Raw genomic sequence first — 20,501 nt, forward strand, 5'->3', positions numbered from 1 at the left:
TGAGGGCGCCATTACTACACAACATTCAGATAGATAGTGAACTGGAGCCATACATGAGCTGGAGTGATGGGTCTTGCAAGGCTCTTTGGATATGTCAATATGGATCGCATTATCCAAGTTGGATGTGCTTCCACCATCCATTCTTGAAGACGGCCACCATGATGACATCATGATAATGAATATCACATCTGATGGATGTATGATGACCAAGAAAGACTGTGGCAGGAAGTTTCAAGAACTGACAACATTATCAGCCATCTCTGGTAAGACTGCTGCCGAGGTCAAGCGTCCGTTTGGCGAAGCTATACTGTCCATATCACTGAATGAGGAGACAAGAGATGACCTTATACATGACCTTGCACCAGTGACTACATTGCTCAGCACTCTGCCAAAGCCATACCTTGTAAGTTCYGTTAGTTGTTGKATATCCAGCGTACAATCAATCAATCAATCAATCATACTGACACTTACACATTCATGTCATAGGTTTGGTTCAGATCTGACAGAGACCGAAGGCAAACAAATACAACATCCGTTTCGTCACAACCAACGACCTTAGTTGTTGTGTAAAGTTGCTCGGGATGTATGACATATTCAGTGGCAACAGCATGAAGTGCTACAGGTGCATGTGAACTAGGAGACTGTTGGATATGTTGGTGCTGGCATAGACTTCTACAAGAGAGATATCAAGGATATGGTCAAAGACAAAGTATCTAGATTTGACTGAGGGCCAAGTTAGCAGTCTAGAGAAGAAGGCAGTACAGCGCCAAGGATTCGCAAATCGTCCAATCTATGGTGTTGCCTTTGAGCTTGATCAGTACATACCAGACCTCATGCACATGATACCAGGCTCGATCAAGAAGTTATTCAAGCTCTTCATCAAGTATCTGGTGGACAGTAGGTCCATGGCATTAGACAATGTTGACCATCAGGATCTGGACGAGGAACACGATGATGAGGACGATGATTATGTTGACGAGTACGAAGATGACGACGATTATGTTGACCAGGACAATGAGAACAATGATGATGACAATTTCTCCATGACCAGCAGTGATGAGGAAGATATCCAGGACAATGAGGTCGACGATGATGAGATTGAGAGACACTCCCTGTCGATCGACAGCATGCGCACCGCCTTGGATGTGGGCAATCACTCTGGCGCCTTGGTCGAGGTCGACAATGTCCTGTCCAACTCAATGAGGACAATCGAGAGCGTCTTCTTGCTCAAGCGATGCAACCTAAAGATGAAGCCAGAGGGTACTGTTTGGACGAGACGTGGCAAATCAGTACCAATGCCTGCACAGTATCGATTCAGTCAAGCCAAGCCTACCTTTCATCAATGTCTCCAATTGCTTGCAGTCATGGTCAGGAGGGAGGATGGACTCACAGATCTCATTGAAGATGAAACTGAGAGAGTAAGACAATCGCCAGGCTCCAAGTGAGTGATTGAGTGCATTAACTAATACTATCATCAACAACAACAACAACCAAAAGGCCAATGTAGTTAGACTCTGGGAGATGATATACAAGTTGGTTATCTTGCTACTCGATCACACCATTGTCATCAAGTCCTATCAATGGAGAGTGTTGTGTGAGAGGTTTGGCAGATTGTTAATCAATATTTACAACATTGAACCGACCTCTTATCTTCACATCTTCATACATCATTCTGGCGAATATATGGAGCTGTACGGCTGCTTAATGATGTTGTGTAACATCGCATCTGAAGGTAAGCCATGTGTTAGTACTATCACTATTCATTCAATGCTCTGCGACCATTGTGGACTAATTGTTAACCTTACAGCCAAGCATGGTTCCAACAACACAGCCATTAAGGCATCCAACAAACAGAGACGACCTGGACAGATATGCAAGCAACAGGTGACCCGGGATATGATCATGACCAAGCTCATTGAGATCTATCGAAAGGATGGAGTAGCACTTGCCAGCTATGTGAGCCACTCGAGGAAGTTCTATGAGGACAACTACAACAAACACATCAAGGGCCATATCAACAACTACATGGCCGACGTTGCCTTCCGATCTACATTTGGCCTGGAGCCTGACGACTTGTCTCATCCACCACGCCCAACTGCCTTCAAGTTGAATCAGATGGTAACGGCAATGACCAACGAAGAGGGCGACGATTATAAGAGCTGGTGGCCTGGTGAGGTTGTTGGCTATGACCCTGAGAATGTGACCTATGACATTCGATTCTGGTTTGTATTATAGTCCGACATCATGTAGAGAGAGACAACATACACTAACACATACACTCCAATCAATGATCACAGTGTCAAAGGTCAAAGGAGGACATATCTATTTCAGACAGGAAATGACTATGTTATTGATAAAGGCATTTCCGAGCGAACATCATAGAGCACATCATTCAAGAGTGTCAATCAATCAATAGTTGCCAAGTAAGAGATGGTCTTGTCTGTCTATTCCACGTACCTAAAGTCAAACACTACTATCGATCGACGCTACACTTGAATACTGTCGGTGGGAAGCAAAGACTGACGGCCAAGGTGATGGATGGCAAGTATGCCAACAAGAGCTATCCTGTGAACGATCTAAAGGGCATCTTCGCGCCTTGGGATTGTGAAGTCACAAAGTTGCCAACTGGCCGCTCTGCCCGTGACTTGATAGACTCTGATGTTCCTCCATTCACCTATGATGACCTACCAGAGATCAAGGCCAAAGGTATATATACACACCTACTCGAAAGGAGTAACCAAACACATGATCAACAACTTACACCATGATATCCCCACAACAATAGTGAAGGCATCCATTCAAAAGCGACATGGTATCTCCAACAACCTTGTTCAGGATTGTGTCCAGGAGCGTTTGGCCATCCTAGCTGTGAGGAATGACTTGTTTCATACACCTATGACAAGCAATCTTGATGTTGTTGATATTGCAAACAGGATCCGATCGATGATGACAAAGCTACCACCGACTACACACTTTGAGAACTCTATTGCTCCACTACCAACAATGTCAAACACAAGCAACCACAATAGTAACAACGATGAAGGTCTACTATTAGAGGAAATGGAGATTGACACATCAGACAGCGAGCATGGTGTCAACAACACCAGCAACACCAGCAGCAGCAGCAGTACTACTACAACAACGACAACCACTACAACGACCACGACCAGCACCTCAACTACCAGCTCCAACAACAATGCATATCTATATGTGATCATGACCACTGGAAGTCATCACTCTGTACTGATTGGCCACCAACAAGCAAGGTGTCTGATTCACTTGGACTCTTTGAACATGCATAAGTCCATTGCACAATCCATCACCAACAAGTACAACGAGTCGGTTACAGATGATAGGTTCGTGCTGTACTCCAACACTGGCACAATCCAACAAGATGTATGGAGTTGTGGTCTTTGGTCAATCTTCTTTGTTGGATATGTTATCAAGAGGTGGAAATGCTTCCGAGGAAGGCAGTGTACACAACAAGTTCGTGGCATTATCAAGAAACTGGAGTCAAAGAAGCCTGAGCATGTCATTGATTCTGTGCTCGACAGTTACTTGGCATCGTTCCTTGACAACCATCACACTACTGGAGGCATCTATGACATTACAAACGTGGACGAGACCACTCCAATAATGACATCAAAGAAGAGAAAGGCGATGGGATGCACTGCTATACCAGATACATCGACAAAGAAGAGTCGTACGACAACCACGACAACAACAACTACTACACAAACAAAGAAACCAACAAGGTTGTCACTACTTCTCAACAACACCAGCAACAACAATAACAAGCAGCGAGTAGCGACAGACAAGGGCAAGATGACAGCCACCCAGAGTAAGGCGACACAAACAACAACAACAACTACTACAAAGAACAGTGCTAATAAACATTGATATGAGTGGTGACAATGATCAGTCTGGTGGTGTTATGTATACTTATGTTGAATCATATCTATATTACATAACTCGACGTTATTAACTATGTCTTCTACGTGTAGATAATAAATAATGTTTGTTTAGAGTGATTGTGAATGTGTGAAGTTGCTCAGCTTTGTTGTATGTGACGTCAGAGTGGGGTTGGGGTCATTTATGGACCAATGTTTGCCTTTTATGGTCAAAATATACCCTCACATCGCTGAAGTGCTGTGGCTCTTCCAAGGCATTGGTATGATGTTTGAATCGGAGCAGGAACTTGTAGTGCTGGTTGTTGTCACCGACAAACCTGGGTTGCTTATCTCTTGCACGTCTGATGCGAAGCACTTGTAGTTGGGGCGATGTTGTTATCTTGTGCATATAGAATGCCAACGTATCCTGGGGAGTGATTGGAAGTTGGAGAGTAATCGAATCGAGTGTTGTCTGTTTGAGGATGCCTTCCACAAAGGCCACTCCCTTTTCAATGACCCATGCTACAATCTTGATCGAGTCAATACGATGACACACTTTTATAAGTGCCACAACCTGATCCACTGTCACACGGTTGTCCAATTCCACTACCAGGCGATGCAGTCTCGGCATCTCAAGAAAGGGATCCACCGGCTCAATGCTGGCCTCACCGAGATACAGGCTGGTGACCAAGTTCGAGTGCATAACGTATGGATTCTCTAATACAGCAACGTGATAACAGCTGATGTTTGGATTGAGGCACTGTTCGTCGTCATCTTCGATGCTCCAGTGGATAGAGAGATGTATACCATCTGGAAGGTTTGCCACAGCATCTCGAGTACATCGGTCATATTGAAGCTTCTTGAGTGATTGGAGAATTGTGTTTGGAATCGGATGCCTGAAGTAAATCATATTATCTTCGAAGTCCTGCTGGAACCTGAGACTGGTCAGCGAGGGGAGCATCACGAGGTTGTTAACGTCCATTGGGCCCTGGACAGTAAGCTTGGTGATTCTTCCAAATAACTGGAGCAGCTGCTCGTCTCCACTGCTTCGATGACGATCACACAACCAGTCAAAGAAATGGCCACTGATCACCAAGTTACGAGGAGACTTGATGACACAGTGAGGATTGATGAGGTGTCCATAGTCAGCGTCCGCATCATTGTTGATATACGATCGTTTATGAAAGGTATGCGGTACAAATGGAAGTTGCACCACCATCAAGGCCATCATAAAAGCTTGTGGGAGAGTTGGACTTTGAAGTGTTGGTGGTTGTAGTGGTTGTAGAGGCGTTGGCTTGATCGGAATGATAGTGTTCTTTCTGAATGATATCTCTGTGAACATCTCTGTGGAGACGAATGTGAACATATCCTTTGATACCAGAGCAAGCGAGAGATTCCAAGCATGACTATGAACATGATCTTGTTGCAACAGATGTGATCTCCAGGCAATCGCTGCTATTCGATGTATGATCAGTTGAGGCAATGACCGTCCATCTTTATCATTGTACATCTTTATCTCTTTGAGAATCTTTACAGGATTATCGTAAACTCGTAAAACCAGAGTTTGAATCTAGCACTATCCAAAATTGTCAATAGTTGAAATCCTCTCATAGTATGGAGAACAGATATAAATGAAACAACAGATGATTCCGAAACGGAGAATGATGGAGGATCATCTGAATCTGAATCTGATGACACATTGCACGCCCCTCGAAACATAAAAAAAACTTTTTTTTCGGAGCTGCTGCTTGAGAAGTTCATAGAACAATTATTCCAGGGATATCGACTGCGGAGCTGAGAACTGTTGATCCAAGACTGTCCACAATGGCAAACCAAAGTTTATCCAAACACTCACTTTCTCACTTTTCATTTTGAACCCAGCACACACAAACAGTATTATGTGTGAACCAACAGGGTAAAATGACCGTCTTCATTGTCACAAGATGTTCACAGATTCAAGACCCAAGTTTGAGATCTGTGCTAGGATATTGGGTGAGAATGAAGAGTTAATCAGACTTGTGGAAGTGCACTCATCGAGTTCCACGCGGCCACCCAGTTGATGTTTGATCAACTGAAGATCGTCCTGTCAGAGAGTTTCCAAAACGTTGATGACCGGCCCGAGGCACGAGTCGCCAAAGCCACTCAAGTGGAGACATGGGCAAGAGCCTTGGGCAAAAACTACAAGCATGTGTTCACCGCTCCACTTCTGCCAAGTCTCCTTAATTAGTAATGTAAAATAGCCAAATATTTCCTTAAATGGGTTGGACTTCCACAGTACTATTATTCTCACATCAATTTAAAGTGTCTCATTATACAGATACAGAGTTTAAACAAGTTATAATGTAATATCAAGTGTAATGGTATGCATCATTCAATGTTCAAACTCATCAACATCGTCATGTGGACGATGAGATGTACATCATTGGTTTATCATTCGATAGCAGTGACAATGAAGACATCTCAGCTCAGTTCATGGTCTTCAAGCGTACACAGGTGACGAATCTTGATTCGTCATTGCCGAGCACCACACTAGTCAAGGATCGAACACACTGGTGCGCAGGTCTACCTCATTGAGGACGGATGATCGATCGACAGGTATCATTTGTTCAGAACTTGCTTGGGACCCTAGACAGATCAATCAAACAATGTTCACCAGCTATCAATTAAATCATCAAGTCTGTTTCAGACATGTATGTTATCAACATCAATCAATCAATCAATCGATCGATCAACAAGTATATAGAAGTGTGGACATCGATGCAATGACAGTGACATTGAAGATATGGACACTATAACCCACTTATGTTGGCAGCATCAACTAGTTGTGTTGTTGTTATAAACAGAGGTTGTTGGATTTATTGATGATTGCGAGCTATCCTCTCTGACTGCTGATGCTTCTGATCATTGATGTTGTTTGGTTGTCAAGTTGAAAGGCATGTTGGATGGCGAAGATGTGGTTGTTGTCTTGTGCTTCTTGGTCTTAGCAGCAGCAGTTGTTGTTGTTGTTGTCGTTGATGTCTTGTGCTTCTTGGTCTGTGCAGCAGCAGTCGTCGTTGTGGTCGTTGTCTTGGGCTTCTCGTTCTGTGTAGCAGTTGTTGTTGTTGTTGTTGTTGTTGTCGTTGATGGCAATGATGCCTTTCTTTTGGTTGCTGACTGATGCTGCTTCAGTTCACTCACGCTGCTCTTTGATCTACAGGTGGAGGTTGTCTCTGGTGTGTTGGACTTGGTTGACAACCGACACTTCTTGTTATTCGCCTGCTGCGTTCTCTTTGTGGAGGACGGAGCCATCCTCTTCTTCGTTGGTCGGTGTGTATCCACTCTTGCTGGTGTGTCATAAATGGAGCCATTGTTAATGTGGTTGTCCAAAAAGGTCGTCTCTTCAGGCTAGTTGTAGTAAGCCAATCCTTGCTGGCACCATGCTTGCATGTTTGATGTGGACACAAGAACCTCACTGGCTGGCTATTGCTATCCATTCAAACTAATATTATATGTTAACAATAGATAGAACACAATTAAACGAACCTCTGCCTCCACCGCCATTTTTGTTCTGTCTGAGTCCCTCACAGCCTATGAAGGACCTGTATATTGGTTTGAGGGCCGCCATTTTTGTTTTTCGAACTGTCGTGATTGAATGATTAACTTAGTTTGACTATCTCCGTGATGGGTTTGTATCGAAGGAAGAACTTGAATACTTGGTGATTGTAATGGACGGGGATCTTTTGTCTTGATCTCTTGATCCCAACAACCTGGATAGTCAATGGAAGTGTTGCCATCAAAGATTCATATACCTCCAAGTCATGATTGATTATGAATACCAGCTTGATGGATCCGATTCTGGTTCGCTCAAGTATGCCAACGACAAGGTCTGCGATTTTCGTTGACTGTGGGTTCGGGCTTGACCACAGAGCAAATGCCTCGAAGTTGGGGCAGGCATTAATGATGTTCACCGCTTCCTGGATCGGCATAATACTCCATCCAAGAGAAACTACCAAATGCTTGAGTTTGGGCATTGATTGGAGAGTTTCAATCGGAATGGGACCATGATAATTCAGAATCAACTTGGAGATCATCTGTGGCATTAGCTCCATATTGCTTGTTTGGAAGATGACGTTTGGATTGAGATTGATGTGTTGGGCGTTGGAACTACCTATTTGGTCGACAGAGAGATGAAGGCCGTCTGGGAGGTTGGAGACAACCTGTGGGTTGCAGCTCTTAATGCGCAACCTCTTTAGATTCTGGAGTGAGAGCTGTGGCAACTCTCGAAACACCCAAACATTATTTGAATCCCAAGTTCTACTTGTACCTTTTTGCTCCAACCTCAGGTTGGTCAGAGATGGAAACAGGACCAATTGGTTGAGATCTATTCGGCCAATGACAATGAGATTGGTGATGCCTCCAAAGAAAGTCTGTGTGCTGGCGGTGCCACTTGACTCGCACGGATCTTTAAAGATATGTTTATCAACGATGAGCTTGCTTGGTGACTTGATCACACAGAAAGGATTGGCAATGTGTTGTCCCATGTCAAATGGCACCCATGTGTCTTTGGTCGAGTAGACCTCTGTGAACAGGCAAGTGGAGACAAATTTGAACATGTCTTTGGAGACAAGTGCCAGTGAGAGGTTCCAATCGTAGTAGTAGTGTTCACAGCTTAGTCTAACGAGATGTGATCTCCATGCTCTTGACACAATGTTGCGAATGATGATCAGAGGCAGTGACGGAAGAGAGAATGAATTGACAGAGTCATCCTGTTGTGTGTCGGCATACGTCGTCTGGTGTCTACCGTTAGAGATAGTCATGTCTGCTCTGTTTGTCAACGTATCTAGCGAGAATCGTGCCGATACTATGTTTGATAGGTGAATCTTTATTGTGATGATGTTGAAGTTAAATAAACAAATCAGATTAAAATAGTATTCGTACAATTAGTTTAAGTCCTCGTTAGGTAACGCATTTCGATTATTTGGAATTTTTCATAATTAATTTGGAAGTTCACTGCTGTCTTTGCGACTTTGAAGTATTGGAGTTAGAAATGAATGAATGTACAGCAATAACAACAACAGCAGCGTTTTTATCTGTTTGTATGTATCAATGGTTCAATATCACATCAGGATGCCTTTTTTTTTTTATTAACCTCTTCAATAAGTTCAATTCATTAATCAGTTGCAATCACGGCGTCAGCCTCTGGTCTGACATCAATCACGGCAGTGACCTGCATATGGATGAAGTGCTGAAAGCGGTGAGACAGACGACACCAGCATCCAATCAACACACGTTCTCTTGTACAGTCAACTATCTGTTCCTTGATCGAATTTGACAACATACGACATCACTTCATTGTGCTCATCGTAATCAGGACTGTTACATCAGTGTTTAGAGGATAGAGCTGAGTGGATGCTGGGGGTTCTGGAATGTCGTTCAACGAACTCACTCCAAAGAGAGACTCCATATCTGGCGGTGAAAGCTGAGGTATCTCTTCTCTCTTTCTCTTCAGCTCCTGCCTGAGATGAGAAATGCCAGTACTCAGCATGTATGTCAGGGATGGCTGATTGTTGAAGAACTGATGTTGCGCCTCAGCGCACATGAGCTGATGATTGATGTCTCCGGTCAGATGTCCATCAATTTCTGATGATTGATTGTCTACCTTTGAGGTTGCGTATCTGTATGAATTTGACCTGGCCTTCTTGGTCGCTCTGTTATTCTTGTGTTTAAACTCTCCACAAAACAAAGAGTATCTTTCCAAGTTTCCATATCGCTCGAGAAAGTATCCTACATGCATTTTAAACATGTGCATGTAGGATGAGAGCTTGTTGCCACAGTGGATGAGTGTTAGCGTTCCAAGCTTCTCAGCCATGAAACGCCATTGAAACTCCTTGACGTTTGGCTGACCCGCAGGTCGGTCTGTGATCATAAGGTTGACGAGAAAGGCAAGCTGCTCCCACATTGATCGAATCTGTATTGCCATTTGTTAGTCAATAGTTGTCACATGAATGAATAAATGAATGAATGAATGAATGAAAGGATGATACACAGGTGAAGCTTGGCATAGTCCTTGAGGAACTGAATGAAACTACTGGCAAGTGTGGCTCTGACCTCAGGAGACAATCTAGGGTCTTCTGTGAAGTCAAGCACCCTTTTCTTGTAGAACTTGACGACGCCCATGATAGAGTGCAGTGAATCCAATATGAACTGCAATGGGTCGATGATCAATGGAGGTATTGTGCACATCCCATGGAAGTTCTTTGCAACGATTGTCTTGGTGCCCTTGTCCAACTTCGCCTTGATCATATCAGCATCATGTTTGATTGACTCCAGTGTTCTGAGTGTGAACTGGTCCAGTCGAGACACATGTTTGATGGTGTCATTGGTGCAGTGACAAAGAATGCAGCGGTAGGTTGAATGAGATAGATGCATGCCACACATTCCAGTGACTGTGCTCGCACAGACCAGGTCGAATCCGTAAAGGACAGTGACTCTGTAGTATACGCCATCGATCTCCATGATGTTATTGTTATCCTTTAGGATCTGCAAGTCGATGCGGAGCCCAGCCAGTGCTTCATAAAGCTTCTCTGTGGTCTCTGAGCCAGTGTATGAGAGGAACGTCACACCATCTTCTGGAGACTTGATTCTGGACAGTGACTTTCGTGGGTCGACAATCTGTGCTACTCCAATCTCTGTTGGCTTTCGATTGTTCTTATTTCTTGGCTCCATCGAGCATAAGGTGAGTGACGAGTTCAATCGGGTTGTCTTTGAGCTGCCTGGTGTTGGAACAGCATCAGACCTGTGTGTTACAGTCGATGGTGGTAGTGGTAGTGGAGCAACAGACGTATGCGATGTTGACGACGATTGCTGAACTGGTGGAGGAGCAATCGATGTTGGTGGTGGAGCAGCAGACGTGTGCAATGTTGACGACGATTGCTGACTTGGTGGAGGAGCAATCGATGGTGGTGGTGGAGCAGTAGCGGACAAATGTGACGTAGACGATTGTTGATCTGCCTGTCGTGGAGTAGATGATTGACAAGAAGAGAGTGAGGATGGTGGGCATCCGATCATTGATGAGTGGTCCATCATCTTGAAGTATGCCGCATCAGATTCAAGTGCTCTCTTCAATGTAGACGGCAGGATATTGTAGTATCCATTTGGGATCGTTCTGAGGTCTAGTTTGTTCTTGGATATATGCTCCAACGCCAACTTTATCCTGCGCAGAGAGTAGACCCTTGTGTGAAGCCGCAATTGTCTCATCCTCTCAAGCCACTTGTCATCTGGAATCTTGGATTGTACCTTCAACTTGGCAATCTCGAGCAGAGGTATATCTGAATAAGAGAAGGATGTTGAGATTGATTAGTAAATGATCTAATCAAATGTGTTGTTGTTGTTGTTGTTGTTGTTGTTGTTGTTCTTTGGTTAGCAATTCATACCCTTTCTTGCAGTTGCATTGTGTACCTTGTCAGTCGCTTTGATTCGATTCTTAAACTTGACAATCATGCACCTGTTGCATATCTCTGCCAATGACTGTTCGTTATTGATTACTTTGTGATGGTAATTGAGGTTCTGGACGTGCCGGGCCCAGATGCTGTTGGCCACTAGATCGTGACATCCAAAGTGATCGCACAACTTGTCGCGAGCCTTGCCATCTTCTGTTCTCAGATTGGTCAATGTTGTTGTTGTTGTTGGAATGATCTTCAACTTGCCCAATTCCTCTTTGTGTTTTTTCCGAATATGTTCATATAAGTTATATGAATACCTTGTTGTTGTTGGGCATAATGAGCACTTATAATTGACGTTGTTGTCCTTCTCCTTATTATTATTATTATTAATATTATTATTGTTGTTGTTATCTACAAGCTGCTTGATGAGACCTAGTGGAAATTGTTTCGTTGAACTTGTCGAGGAACTGGACGCAGCCAATTGAGATGGTGGTGATGGTATTACCTCCACCTCTGCTGGTATTACCTCCACCGCTGCTGGTATTACCACTGGAGTGTTCTGTTTGATCATTGCCATCTCATTGATTATCTGAGCAATGGTGTCTTCATGGACTCGCTACCAAGCACCTGCACGGCCACCGAGAACTCGCCATATTGCGAGCCCGGAGATGACTACAACGAAGATGTCTTTTTTGAAATGCTCCACAATGGCGAGGAGGAGGCCCAAGACAATGAGGAGCACACTGCCGCTAGAATCAGTGACCGAGATATGCAACCATCTGGAGCACGAGATAGACAACACAAATTCATGAGGAGGCCCACTGCCGCCCAACCAAAGAGGAGAAATTCTCTTAACAACCATAACTCACGCTGAATTGATGTTTGATTGCTAAAATAAACAGTCACACCAGTGAGACTGTCTGACGTCTTCAATATGGAAATCAATAAATCAAACAAGATTCAAATATGATAGGTATACGCACCATAAATATATATTGACTTTATCAATCAAACTAACATACTTTTATATATATATAGCCACTACAACAACAAAGGTGCAGTTTGATACATCACTGCCCACACAGTTCAATATCATTGGCCCATTCGCAATTGGTGAGCGTGAGGATTCTGGTCCAATCAATGGCAATTCAGCACCGACTCATCGTACCAAGCACTTAACTTTAACTCTAATTGGCAATAGTAATAATAATTATAAACACCGTGCTCCTAATCTGTGAACTAATTTTGATTCAAACAACAGTAATCTGTCCATCAATCTCTCACTCTAATTATCTCTAAAGTGACATAAATAGGCACACATTATTTTATTAATTTTTTGAGCGATTGGGTTGAATGAGAAGAGGTGGATGGGATTGTCTCCTATGACTAGCACCCCCCCTTCACATGATTCAATCACCACCTTCGAGTTCTTTCATTCATTCAAACACAACAACCCCATCAATCATCTCATTTAGACTAGTAGTTGTAGCATAGGTAGTAGTAATAATAATAATAATAGTTCAATTTTATATATATATATATTAATATAATGACATCAAGTGAAGACATTGATAAGCATGTACTTAGAAAGTATGAAGTATCTCAAAAGTTGGGTAAAGGAGTATGTAGCTACCTCAATTGCCATCTGGGCTAACAATGAAATCATGTGACCATTCTGACACACACATACATAACTTGATATCATATCAATATAGGCATATGGAATAGTTTGGAAGGCAATCGACAAGAAGACTAAAGAGACAGTGGCATTGAAGAAGATATTCGACGCTTTTCAGAATGCAACTGACGCTCAGAGGACATTCAGAGAGATTATGTTCCTACAGGAACTGCACGGTCACGAGAATATCATCAAGCTTCTCAATGTACTAAAGGCTGACAATGACAGAGATATATATCTTATATTTGAATATATGGGTATGTCATAGTGTAGCCACTCTGGTTGATTGGTTGGTTGATTGATTTGTATGATAATACTAACAATCATTCATTTCAATCATTCATTCATTCATTTGACACATAGAGACTGATCTGCATGCAGTTATAAGAGCAAACATATTGGAGGACATTCATAAGCAATACACCATCTATCAAATACTAAAGGCAATCAAATATATGCATACTGGCAATGTACTACATAGGGATATTAAGGTATGTTTGTAGGCCATATTGTACTAGAGGACATCCCACATGCTGACGTCATCATCATACATTTTAGCCAAGTAACTTGTTGCTCAACTCAGAGTGTCTGGTCAAAGTGGCTGACTTTGGTCTGGCAAGATCAATATTGTCATTGGAGAATGTTACAGAGGCAAACCCAGTATTGACAGAGTATGTCGCCACTAGATGGTACAGAGCACCAGAGATATTGTTGGGATCGACAAAGTACACCAAGGGTGTCGACATGTGGTCCATCGGCTGTATTATGGGCGAGCTACTCGGTGGCAAGGCAATGTTCCCTGGCAACTCAACGATGAACCAGTTGGACCTGATCATTGAGGTCACTGGTCGTCCCAACGCAGAGGACATTGAAGCAGTGCGTTCACCATTTGCTGCAACGATGCTCGAGTCATTGCCACCAACCAACCCACGCTCATTCCAGGAGATGTATCCTCATGCATCACCAGAGGCACTCGACCTCTTGCGCAAGCTCCTTCAATTCAACCCAGACAAACGTATCACAGCAGAAGAGGCGTTGGCACACCCGTACGTGGCCCAGTTCCACAATCCAGCGGATGAGCCATCAGTGGAGGGTATCATCAAGATACCAATCGACGACAGTCAGAAGTTCCCCATCTCTGAGTATCGTAACAAACTCTACAATGACATCATCAAGAAGAAGAAGGAGACAAGGAAGAGGAATCACAGCTCACAAAAAACCAGTGGCGATGTAGACATGACTCCAGCCACCTCACAGCAGAACGATCAATACACCTACGCCTAAATCATCATCCAACAACAGCATTCAAACGCAACTATCCACACACACCGGGCATATGTGATAGCCACTGGTGAACAAAATCCCGACAGTGGATTCAAACTTCATTGTCGATATATACCTCTCTCTATATATATGTATTATTACCTGTATATACACAATAACAACAACTGATCAATAAATCATCTGACAATTTGGACCACATCTAGTGATGCAACGCTTGCACTCACGTCCCGAATGATTGAATGAATCCCACTCTTGCAAAACTGATAAAACGACAAGGGTGATCGATGGTACTGATCATTACTAGTATTGTAATTTACAAACAAATATAACATTACAACCATACAATATATATAAATATAGGATGACAGACATTAGCTATACACAATACCTAAACTCTGCAGTGAACGTTGCCAAGAGTGTTGGTCCACTCATATTGGAGAACTACAACAACCGTGACAAAAAGGTTGAGTACAAGGGTGCTGTAGACCTTGTCACTGAAACTGATAAGAGTAGGTCATTTAGGATTGGTTGGTAGATGCCTCCTATCAAACCTAACATCAATATCACTCAAGATGTCGAGGAGATCATTATAAAGACTTTGACGACAGAGTACCCTCACACCAAGATCCTGGGAGAGGAGTCAACAAAGGATGGCGTCTACAACTGGGGCAATGAGCCAACCTGGATCATTGATCCAATTGATGGAACTACAAACTTTGTTCACAGGTATGTTTGTATATCAGTGGATAGTTTGTTGCATGTTTGGATGATTAACATTGACTATTCTAGATTCCCACTGTTCTGTGTTTCAATTGGCCTATCAATCAACAAGGAGATTGTAGTTGGATGCATATACAGTCCAGTATTGAATGAGATATTCACTGCTACCAAGGGTGGTGGCTCATATCTCAATGGCAACAAGCTACAGGTTACATCAGTGGAGACATTGCAACAGGCAGTGGTGGCAACCAATGTTGGATACGATCGCAGTGAATATGGTGTTGAGTTTATGATGAGGTAAAGTATCACATGATTATATCGAGTTGCATTGTACATCCAAAGTGGACATATATCGTCTGACACACCACACATATACCCCAGCAATTTGAAGGCAATCATGATGCAGAACGTTCAATCGATAAGATTCTCTGGTACTGCAGCTTGGGAGATGGCCAGTGTCGCCTGTGGAAGACTGGATTGCTTCTATGAATGGGGTATCCATCCATGGGATATTGCCGCTGCCTCTCTAATGATCACAGAGGCTGGTGGTGTCGTTGTTGACCCAAGTGGAGGCCCAGTCCAAATGGAGGGTCGTCGTGTCCTCTGTGGCAATGCTACGATTTGCCAGGTCGTATCCAAGCTCTTGGGTGTTAGGAAGCCTCTATAAACTATTTTAAAATATAACATATATGTGCAAGTATGTACAAATGGTGATGGTCACTAACTGGCCAGCCACAACAACCTTTATTACCATCCAGAGGTGTGTATTGGATAGTTGAACGCCATGTCCTAATGTGCCCAATTATGGAATATATCATTGAGCAGCACTGTCTTGGTGTTCAATGCGACATGGATGTTGTTGGTGAACTCTTTGGCAGCCTCGACGTCTGAAGAGTCTGGTGCAAGTGCCTTTCTTAAATAGTCGATATCATCCGCATGTCTTAATTCTGGTATACCAGTACTAAGCATCTATATTTGATCAGTTGATATTGTTAGTTATACTGTTGTCACCTTGTTGTTGATCATGATGTGATAACTACATACCAGCTGGAAGAGGTTAATAAATAGGTCTGTGTGTTTACGTAGAGTGTTGTAGGCCAAACAACAGGTCTGGACAAAGAACTTGAAGTTGTCACTGTCTTTGCCACCGACAATGGCCATGTATTGAGGTGTGAATATAAAAGGTGCTCTCTCTCGTTTGAAGCCATACTTCTTCTTGTAATTGCCAAGGAAGTGTCCAAAGTCAATGTCTAGTGATGGTTAGTGACCAAATTTGTTAGTTGCTACGCCACCAAGAACCAATCTATGATAAACTTACGGAAAAGGTGACCTGCTTTGGTGATCATGATGTTATCAGCATGTCTATCTCCTATTCCCAACACATAGGTCGCGACAACATAGCCAGCGCATGAAAGTATAAAGGTCTCCACTGCCTTGTTATAGTCTGCATCTCCTGGATTGCAATCACGTAACCAGTTGTCAAGAGTTTTCTCCTCTAGAAGTGCACCAGTGCCACCGGCATCCTTATTGATGTTGGCAATGGTATTTGCATTCAAGACCACCTCGATCATGCCAACACCATTTCCAGTAGCCACACACTTGTACGGCTGCAATCTGAGATCCAAGCCACAGCTCTTCCATATCTTGTCCATGATCCTGATGACTTGAAGTGTAAGGATATCTTGTCTCAGATCATCGCCCACTTTGAATATCACTGTCAATGGTTTGGCAAATGGTTCAGCATTCTCAAACACCAACCATAATGGCAACTAAAGAAGTAAACGGTTGATGTTAGTGTCAATGTAGTCTTTCTTTGTAACTGCGAGTGTTGTTGATACATACTTTCTTGCTGTCCATATATTTACACTTGTCGACAATCAGACCCTTTGCCTCCCATCTTGGGTCGAGTGGTAGTTGGAATCTGTCTGGTAGTTTGAGCTTGGACAGACCATCAAAAAGAACCTTCTTCTTTTCGCTGGTGCCCTGCGCTGTCTTTACACTGTTGGCCACAGTCAGAAGCATGTTGATGACACTGTCCTGCTTGATCAGCTCCTGTCGATGTGATCCACAACTTCGCAGGTAGCCCTCCAACAGGAGACTGTATCGCTCCTCTATCTCTGGTGTGTCCAACTCTGCCTTGAGGAACCAAAAGAACGGATGTCCAATTCGTGACGTGTTGGACAATGATCGTTGTATCAGAATGTTGGTCAGGTCGGACATGTGGTAGGGCTCGTACTTCAACACCTGTGTGAGCTGCAACAGAAAGTCAGAGAACTCTGCATCGGTGAAGCAATTGAGTGCTGCGATTGCATAGCTGCGAACGTTACTGTCGGCAAACTTTGCATCCAACAGCTCCAACGCTTGAGTGGGACGAAGTGCTGCCCACTCTTGCAGATGGCGATAGGCCTCCAGTGTCTGATCCATCTCCACCCAGTTGACACCAGACAGGAACTTGGCCAATGCCTTTGGCTTATTGACGTAGAGGTGGCGATGATTGTATATCAATCGTTTGTCCTCTGGCTGCAACACCATGAGAGCATCTGATTGCATCAACAACTTGAGTCTTCGCGCCTCTGCCGGCTCAAGAATGGTTTTCTTGACTTGATTGGCAGCGTCTCTCGACTCCACCGCTCGTGGTGACAGTTGATCATAGTCGGGTGGTACAAAGACGACCGGCTTGACAAATGTCTCAAACTCTATGAGCAAGATTGTTGGTGTCTTTGCAGCCAGGTTGTCAATGCATGTACCAATTGGATTGGCACGTCCATCCTCCCAGAGACGTAGTGCAACAGGACCAGTACACAGGTAGCCCTTGTGATTGATAAGCTGATAGTTTGCCCAACCGATGGGGATGGACTTGGACTCGGATGGATCTGTAAGTTGTTCGCTCGTGACAAAGAAGGTCAAACAAGCACGAGTGGCTCGAGGCAGTGATCGAATGGAGATATTGAATGGGGTCCATACGTCGCGCTCCCAATCTGGAAAGTTGATCGTCTCCATGCTTGGCAGAGGTATTGCACTGGAGAACACTGGACTTGACACTGGCTCACCACCGTGGTACAGCTCGACCATCACAAATCCATAGAGTTGACGATCGACAAACTTGGTCCTTGCCTCCTCGTTTCGCATCAGATTGATGTTCCTCAGTCCGACTAGCTTGATACGGAACAACCTGTTGACCCTGGTTATTGGTAGGAATCGTCCATTCGCAGCAGCTGCTGCAGCAGTATTCTGTTGTTGTGAAAATATGCCCTGCTGCGCTGATTGCGGTTGTGACGACGGTGAAATCGATTGTTGAGGTGGCGACTGAACAATCACCCCCTCGACCAATGGTTCAAAAGGTGCCGACAACTCATCCTCGCCATCACTGTCAAAGTCATTGGTATCCAGCAGTTTGTCAATGAATGATATGTTGGGCTCAGCTTGTTTGGCCAATATGGAGCTGCTTGAGAATGTCAACTCTACAATCTGCTGCTTGCTGATACACGATCGAATGTAGTCGTAGTCCAACATTGAGAAGTCACCATCCTTGCCACTTGGTTTGATCCGATGCTCCTCCACTGTCTTTGTGCCGAGCTGGGGCACCGATAGAATGAACTCGCTAAAGCCCGTCACCTTTAGAACAAAGTCGATTGGTGACATATCCTTTGTGCTGACCTTTTCAAACACTGAATACTTTCTGTAGATATCGTTCAGAGTCTCGGTGACTGTTTGATTGGGATCGCAGTGTAGCTTCTTGGTGATGTGCACAGAGTTGGGAAAGGTAACCTGGATCGTGATCCTCGGTGGGATGACCAGTGGCATTGGCTCGGATAGCACATAGATGTACTGAGTCAAGTGATTGGTGGGCGTTGGTTGAACGAGTCTATAGTGCGCCATCTCACGACGGAACTTGACCACCTCTGACTTGCTATTGTCTAGGAATCGGGTGTGGTTGTTGCCAATCAGATTGAATATCTCGAGCTCGGCTTCGACGTGACTCTTAATATCGATGGCCTCTGGATCGATTGACTTGATGCCGTCACCAGGACACTTGAATGCCAGTTGCAGTCTGGGAAAGAGACGTGTGATGTTGCACGCTTGCATGACGAGTTGACGCCGCAGTGGAAGTGATTCGTTGGTGAAAGCCAAGTTGATGGATAGCACTTTGAGTTCGAATTGATCGACGATCGACATGTAGTCCTGTCCAACCTCCTCGAGCAACTTGGTCTTGATCTCCAATGGTGTCATGTCGATAGAGAATCGCTGTGTTATCTTCTTGCCAGGCACTTCATCGAAGCAAACCTTGATCAACTCCTCCTTGGGCCGAGATGAAAGTGTCGATCTCCATATGTCCTGTGTGGTCTGTTGATCGTTCTTGACCACCACTGGTCTAGAGACGAGGACAGGACTGTTGGAGAGCGCTGCGATCGATGAGCGACTAGGTAGCATCGGTGTGCCGATGCGTGGTGAGTTTCCACAGCTGCTGTTGGAGCCAAACACAGGGAAGGACATTTGCTTGCGGACACGGTCCGGTGTGATTTGTTGATAGCCAGACCTGTTGCTATCCGGTGTTGAAGATAGCGCAGGTGATGCCAAGGTGGGTGTGGAGATTGATCGCGGCGTAATGAGGTCTGGTGTGATCGAGTCTGACTTTACAGAGGAGGTTGATGGTGATGCCATGAGTGACTCGCTGACAATCTGGTCAAGTAGGTCCATTGCATCGTAGGATAGTGCTGGACCAACACTCTTGCGTCCAATGCTTGTTCTGCTCCTAGACCTACTACCATCTCCAATGACGTCATTAGTTGGACTACCGCTCCTATTGGATGGGAGTGATGTGTCATTGGTTATATTATCCAATAGTTGCATTGCAGCACTTGTCCGAGGTGTTGGTATATCTCTGGGACTTGCTGTATCATTTGGTCTCTGTTGTTGTTGCTGCTCTGATGTATATAATTGTTGATACTGAGATGATATACTGCTTTCTGACCTTCGCTTGTCAATATCACGAGTGACAATACTATCGACATTTAGACTATGATGTCTACTCTTGGTATTCAGTGACAGTAGAGGTACTTTGTGTTGTAATAGACTGCTACCATTCTTCTTTATCAGAGGTTGTTGAGGTTGAGTTTGAGTTTGAGTTGTAGGTTGAGTTTGTTGATCATCTTTGATCTCTGACGATGATAGAGATAGAGGAGAGACAATCTTGGACAATGATTGAGTGATTGAAGCAGTGGTTGATAAGGTTGTTGTCGATGATGATGATGATGATGAAGTGGTTGATGTCGTTGAGGTGGATGACATTTCTAGACGTGTCCTGGTCTAGATAACCAACTCTGCTCTGTACTGTACAGTATTATATTGTCGATCGAATAAATGAATGAATGAATGATTGTTAGTTTGTTGATTATTATTGTTCGCAACAACAGCATCAACGTACATAGCTATTTCTATTTGATGTAGTGCTTGCCACTAGAGTGATCAGGTTTGTTAGAGCTACGACGGGTAATTAGTGTAGAGTAG

The 20,501-nt window shown here is 44.0% G+C and overlaps 11 protein-coding genes across 11 annotated transcripts; 4 read left to right on the plus strand and 7 right to left on the minus strand.

Annotated features, from left to right (window-relative positions):
- Positions 1 to 839: 839 nt before the first annotated feature.
- Positions 840 to 2,235, plus strand: SAMD00019534_014440 (hypothetical protein; the record flags this gene model as incomplete). Its single annotated transcript, XM_012903411.1, has 3 exons — positions 840 to 1,418; positions 1,498 to 1,732; positions 1,808 to 2,235. The coding sequence occupies 3 exons, from the start codon at positions 840 to 842 to the stop codon at positions 2,233 to 2,235; spliced, it is 1,242 nt and encodes a 413-aa protein (XP_012758865.1).
- A 299-nt stretch (positions 2,236 to 2,534) lies between these two features.
- On the plus strand, positions 2,535 to 3,900 carry SAMD00019534_014450 (hypothetical protein; the record flags this gene model as incomplete). Its single annotated transcript, XM_012903412.1, has 2 exons — positions 2,535 to 2,706; positions 2,786 to 3,900. 2 exons carry the CDS (start codon positions 2,535 to 2,537, stop codon positions 3,898 to 3,900), a joined length of 1,287 nt encoding a protein of 428 aa, XP_012758866.1.
- Positions 3,901 to 4,022: 122 nt separating this feature from the next.
- SAMD00019534_014460 (hypothetical protein) lies at positions 4,023 to 5,256 on the minus strand (the record flags this gene model as incomplete). Its single annotated transcript, XM_012903413.1, has 2 exons — positions 4,023 to 4,055; positions 4,132 to 5,256. The coding sequence occupies 2 exons, from the start codon at positions 5,254 to 5,256 to the stop codon at positions 4,023 to 4,025; spliced, it is 1,158 nt and encodes a 385-aa protein (XP_012758867.1).
- Positions 5,257 to 6,791: 1,535 nt separating this feature from the next.
- SAMD00019534_014470 (hypothetical protein) lies at positions 6,792 to 7,178 on the minus strand (the record flags this gene model as incomplete). The annotated part of the gene is made up of 2 exons (XM_012903414.1): positions 6,792 to 6,971; positions 7,068 to 7,178. 2 exons carry the CDS (start codon positions 7,176 to 7,178, stop codon positions 6,792 to 6,794), a joined length of 291 nt encoding a protein of 96 aa, XP_012758868.1.
- A 347-nt stretch (positions 7,179 to 7,525) lies between these two features.
- On the minus strand, positions 7,526 to 8,686 carry SAMD00019534_014480 (hypothetical protein; the record flags this gene model as incomplete). The annotated part of the gene is made up of 1 exon (XM_012903415.1): positions 7,526 to 8,686. One exon carries the CDS (start codon positions 8,684 to 8,686, stop codon positions 7,526 to 7,528), a length of 1,161 nt encoding a protein of 386 aa, XP_012758869.1.
- A 527-nt stretch (positions 8,687 to 9,213) lies between these two features.
- SAMD00019534_014490 (hypothetical protein) lies at positions 9,214 to 9,828 on the minus strand (the record flags this gene model as incomplete). The annotated part of the gene is made up of 1 exon (XM_012903416.1): positions 9,214 to 9,828. The coding sequence occupies one exon, from the start codon at positions 9,826 to 9,828 to the stop codon at positions 9,214 to 9,216; it is 615 nt and encodes a 204-aa protein (XP_012758870.1).
- A 38-nt stretch (positions 9,829 to 9,866) lies between these two features.
- Positions 9,867 to 10,595, minus strand: SAMD00019534_014500 (hypothetical protein; the record flags this gene model as incomplete). The annotated part of the gene is made up of 1 exon (XM_012903417.1): positions 9,867 to 10,595. One exon carries the CDS (start codon positions 10,593 to 10,595, stop codon positions 9,867 to 9,869), a length of 729 nt encoding a protein of 242 aa, XP_012758871.1.
- A 64-nt stretch (positions 10,596 to 10,659) lies between these two features.
- On the minus strand, positions 10,660 to 10,929 carry SAMD00019534_014510 (hypothetical protein; the record flags this gene model as incomplete). The annotated part of the gene is made up of 1 exon (XM_012903418.1): positions 10,660 to 10,929. The coding sequence occupies one exon, from the start codon at positions 10,927 to 10,929 to the stop codon at positions 10,660 to 10,662; it is 270 nt and encodes an 89-aa protein (XP_012758872.1).
- A 1,931-nt stretch (positions 10,930 to 12,860) lies between these two features.
- On the plus strand, positions 12,861 to 14,273 carry SAMD00019534_014520 (hypothetical protein; the record flags this gene model as incomplete). The annotated part of the gene is made up of 4 exons (XM_012903419.1): positions 12,861 to 12,932; positions 13,027 to 13,246; positions 13,353 to 13,480; positions 13,548 to 14,273. 4 exons carry the CDS (start codon positions 12,861 to 12,863, stop codon positions 14,271 to 14,273), a joined length of 1,146 nt encoding a protein of 381 aa, XP_012758873.1.
- A 316-nt stretch (positions 14,274 to 14,589) lies between these two features.
- On the plus strand, positions 14,590 to 15,654 carry SAMD00019534_014530 (hypothetical protein; the record flags this gene model as incomplete). The annotated part of the gene is made up of 4 exons (XM_012903420.1): positions 14,590 to 14,782; positions 14,846 to 14,999; positions 15,063 to 15,290; positions 15,375 to 15,654. Coding segments are annotated over 4 exons (855 nt in total), but the record flags the coding sequence as incomplete, so codon positions are not given.
- Positions 15,655 to 15,782: 128 nt separating this feature from the next.
- Positions 15,783 to 20,282, minus strand: SAMD00019534_014540 (hypothetical protein; the record flags this gene model as incomplete). The annotated part of the gene is made up of 4 exons (XM_012903421.1): positions 15,783 to 15,962; positions 16,038 to 16,243; positions 16,312 to 16,762; positions 16,836 to 20,282. 4 exons carry the CDS (start codon positions 20,280 to 20,282, stop codon positions 15,783 to 15,785), a joined length of 4,284 nt encoding a protein of 1,427 aa, XP_012758875.1.
- Positions 20,283 to 20,501: the final 219 nt, after the last annotated feature.

The sequence above is a fragment of the Acytostelium subglobosum genome, assembly GCF_000787575.1.
Source record: "Acytostelium subglobosum LB1 DNA, scaffold: scaffold2, whole genome shotgun sequence".
Classification (NCBI taxonomy): domain Eukaryota; phylum Evosea; class Eumycetozoa; order Acytosteliales; family Acytosteliaceae; genus Acytostelium; species Acytostelium subglobosum.